This window comes from Mustela erminea, chromosome Y (assembly GCF_009829155.1).
Source record: "Mustela erminea isolate mMusErm1 chromosome Y, mMusErm1.Pri, whole genome shotgun sequence".
Taxonomy (NCBI): domain Eukaryota; kingdom Metazoa; phylum Chordata; class Mammalia; order Carnivora; family Mustelidae; genus Mustela; species Mustela erminea.
The window spans coordinates 3,126,520-3,130,548 of NC_045636.1; the positions used below are offsets into that span (position 1 = coordinate 3,126,520).

General features: G+C 39.4%; 1 protein-coding gene across 1 annotated transcript; it reads left to right on the plus strand.

Moving 5' to 3' along the window:
• The first annotated feature begins 2,157 nt into the window (after positions 1 to 2,157).
• On the plus strand, positions 2,158 to 3,223 carry LOC116583904 (sex-determining region Y protein). The gene has a single exon (XM_032331906.1). The coding sequence runs from the start codon at positions 2,238 to 2,240 to the stop codon at positions 2,895 to 2,897; it is 660 nt and encodes a 219-aa protein (XP_032187797.1). The 5' UTR covers positions 2,158 to 2,237; the 3' UTR covers positions 2,898 to 3,223.
• Positions 3,224 to 4,029: the final 806 nt, after the last annotated feature.

Sequence of the window (4,029 nt, forward strand, 5' to 3'; positions counted from 1 at the left end):
TTGGAAGCTGTAAGCGTTCGGAAAATTATCTAGACTCTGGTGCTGTAACTTTTGTTTCTAAAATACTCTTTTCTCCGCCCAGCACCTTGCCTCAAACCCGCCCCCTGACCCTCCGCCAAAGCCCAACCTACCCATTTCTCAAGCAAAACTTCCAAATTAGGTCATACACGCAGCCTTGCGTGCTCTACATCTAACCCGCAGCGCTGAAGTCTCTATGCTCCTCTTTAGGAATTGAAACAAACGTTGCTGTTATTAACTTATTTTATTATCCCTTAAATAAAGGAGGAATGTGCAGCAAAGATTGTGAGTTATCAAAAGAGAAAGTTATGTTTCAAAAACAAACTTTAAAGGTAACCTAATTCTATAAGTTATTAAAACACCTCAGCTATTAAAACACCTTCAAGTCCATCATCATCGTGTTTCTTCACTTCTACTTAAACTAGAATTCAAAATTCTATGCCAGTTTTCCACTGCCAAGTAACTAGTAATTCTATTTTGTTATCTATGCTGATGACTAACAGGATGCCAATATATGTTTACAGCTAATATTTAATGACCCATCTGTGCAGCAACTAAACTTTGATATAAAAATTGTTCCACTGAGACAGGAAAGAAAACAAACAACAAATAAGGCTGGCAGCAACAACAACAAAAGCAGATGACTTTGGAACTCAAGCAGCTCCACTGGTGTTAAGGGAACATTCAAGAGACCAATTTGTTTTCCATAGACTGTACACAGTCCATACCTGAGTCATTGTCTTCTGCACTTTCACATAACTGATAATCAAAACAACCAAACAAAAGAAGGTTTTACAAATCTAAATTAAGTTTCTGAATCAGAAACACCAACTTAATTATGGTTTATATTTTACTTCAGCCTTAGCACAAAACTAAAAAGTCATATTTTACCAAGTGAAATAAGTGAATACCTCCTCCAAATAAATTCTGAGGCCAGACTTGGAAATTATCTCAGAATATGTTCATGGGGGAAATATATTCATATGAACTTTCCCAGTGCAAATCTTAAAAGAGAATTTGCAAAATGGGAGTAGCAACCATGCGTTGTACAGGACACAGTCTGTTTAAAAAACCAAGGTCTCACCAAGACTAAGAATGATGCCTAAATCCCTAGGGAAATCAAATGGTTCTTTCCTTACAAGCTATAATTCACATCGCCTGATGTCATCTGTGCAATAACTGTTACAATGTATTTATAGTAAAAAACTCCAAGCAAAAATTAACTTCATTCAGTCAAAATATGTGTATGGACCCCATAATTTGTTTCTCTGTCATCTAGTAGAGTTCAGTATTCAAGATCTAAATAAAACGATAGTACATTGTTACCTGACCCAACTTAAGAAAAAAAAGGTATCTTAACACAGAATCAAATTTTTAAATGACACTCACACACAAAAGCAGATTTTGTAAAGCTGGAAATCATTTACATATGAGAAAAGAATATGTAAACACCAGTGGAGCTGCTTGAGTTCCAAAGTCATCTGCTTTTGTTGTTGTTGCTGCCAGCCTTATTTGTTGTTTGTTTTCTTTCCTGTCTCAGTGGAACAATTTTTATATCAAAGTTTAGTTGCTGCACAGATGGGTCATTAAATATTAGCTGTAAACATATATTGGCATCCTGTTAGTCATCAGCATAGATAACAAAATAGAATTACTAGTTACTTGGCAGTGGAAAACTGGCATAGAATTTTGAATTCTAGTTTAAGTAGAAGTGAAGAAACACGATGATGATGGACTTGAAGGTGTTTTAATAGCTGAGGTGTTTTAATAACTTATAGAATTAGGTTACCTTTAAAGTTTGTTTTTGAAACATAACTTTCTCTTTTGATAACTCACAATCTTTGCTGCACATTCCTCCTTTATTTAAGGGATAATAAAATAAGTTAATAACAGCAACGTTTGTTTCAATTCCTAAAGAGGAGCATAGAGACTTCAGCGCTGCGGGTTAGATGTAGAGCACGCAAGGCTGCGTGTATGACCTAATTTGGAAGTTTTGCTTGAGAAATGGGTAGGTTGGGCTTTGGCGGAGGGTCAGGGGGCGGGTTTGAGGCAAGGTGCTGGGCGGAGAAAAGAGTATTTTAGAAACAAAAGTTACAGCACCAGAGTCTAGATAATTTTCCGAACGCTTACAGCTTCCAACTTTGCTTCCCACTCCCCGCCTCCCCCGCCACACTCACCCACCTTTTTTGTTTTCACCGCTATAATTTTATGCCTCTGCTATGTTCGGAGTGTTGAACACCGATAATCACTGTGCAGCGGTACAACGAAGAAACATCCTCGCCTTTGGAAGAACCTCTTCTGAACTTTGGACGAACAATCCTACCTCAAATTATCGGTGTGAAACTGGAGGAAACGGTACGGACAGCGGCCAGAGCCGCATCAGACGACCCATGAACGCATTCATGGTGTGGTCGCGTGATCAAAGGCGCAAGGTGGCTCTAGAGAATCCCCAAATGCAAAACTCAGAGATCAGCAAGCAGCTGGGGTACCAGTGGAGAATGCTTACAGAAGCCGAAAAACGGCCATTCTTCGAGGAGGCACAGAGAATACAGGCCATGCACCGAGAGAAATACCCAGACTATAAATATCGACCTCGTCGGAAGACCGTGCCACAGAACAGTGATAAGGTGCTACCTGCAGCCTCCTCCTCCATGCTGTGCAGGCAGGGGTACGTGGATGAGAGGTGGTACCCCTTCACGTGCAGGGGCGGCCGTACTAGGGCTGCACACTCAGGAACAGAGGACCGGTTAAACTCCTCGCAAGCCCGGAATGTAGTCTGCTCCGTGCTGCAACAGGAGCACCACTGCAGCTCCACAAGCCTCCGTCACAGTTCAGAAACGTTGGCTACACAGCTGTCCACAGACTTTTACCCTAAGTAACAGCCGGGACTTTCTGGTGCTTATTTTCCATAGTGATTTCCTTACTCTGGCTAACAAAGGCCCTATTCACATTAATTTTGCTATTATTTCATGTGCCACTTAATTTCAAAATAAAGCGTGTAAACTTGCTTAGCATATAAAGAATTACAGGACGTTTTGAGTAGATTCAGTCTGGGTTTATGGCTGCTAACCTTGACAAGAGAGCACCGTAACAATACTGAAACTGCTTGAGTTTCAAGACCCCCTGTTTTTCTTCTAACAGGACAACTGTCATGTCTAATTTTAGTTGTTCCACAGATCGGCTTCTAAATAAACTGAATAGCTGCAAGTATATACTAATAACCTGATCATCGTCAACAGAGGTAACAGAATTCTCGCTCTTTATTTTAAGTACAATAAAAGATATATAGTAGTGAGAAACACAGACAAGATGTACTTCGATGAAAACTTCCTATGCTTTGAAGCAATCCTTCGCAGCAATCATTCTGTAGGTCTCTCAGCTACTTGGCCTGTCTTGGTACTCCTCAGATAATTTTAACTACTAGATATGTAAATTAAGTCTTCCTTGGCACTTTACATTATCTCGCATCCCTGCCGGTTTGGGCAACATCTGCAATTCTATTCCTCTCCTCTGCAGGTGTCTTTGCTCTTTGAGGTCCACTTTGAACGCTTTATAACACCTGTGTCGTAAAAGAAAATCTTTATTTACCTCGTGTTCATTTTTATATCTATGTGACCCCCATATTTTGGCCTCTTTTTCTGAAATATTTTTCTAACTCGTTTCATATCACCTCCTAACTTACACACACACACACGCACACACACACACACACACACACACACGTGAAAGGTAGAGAAAGAATGTTGAGAATCTAAAACTCTTCAGATTATGGAGGCAGTGGCATGGGAGGTGGGCTAAATCAAAGCCATTATAAAATTTACATATGGGCTAATGCAGAAAACTGGCAGTTTGCAAGGAAAACCATCACTTTGCAAAATAAAAATAAATTGATGGTTAAAATATATATCATATACCAAAATTAACTTTGCAATACATATATTCCAAAGCTTTTAAAAAACAATGCCTCAAATAATAAAGCTCAAACACTACAATAGGACATATTAGAGCTAA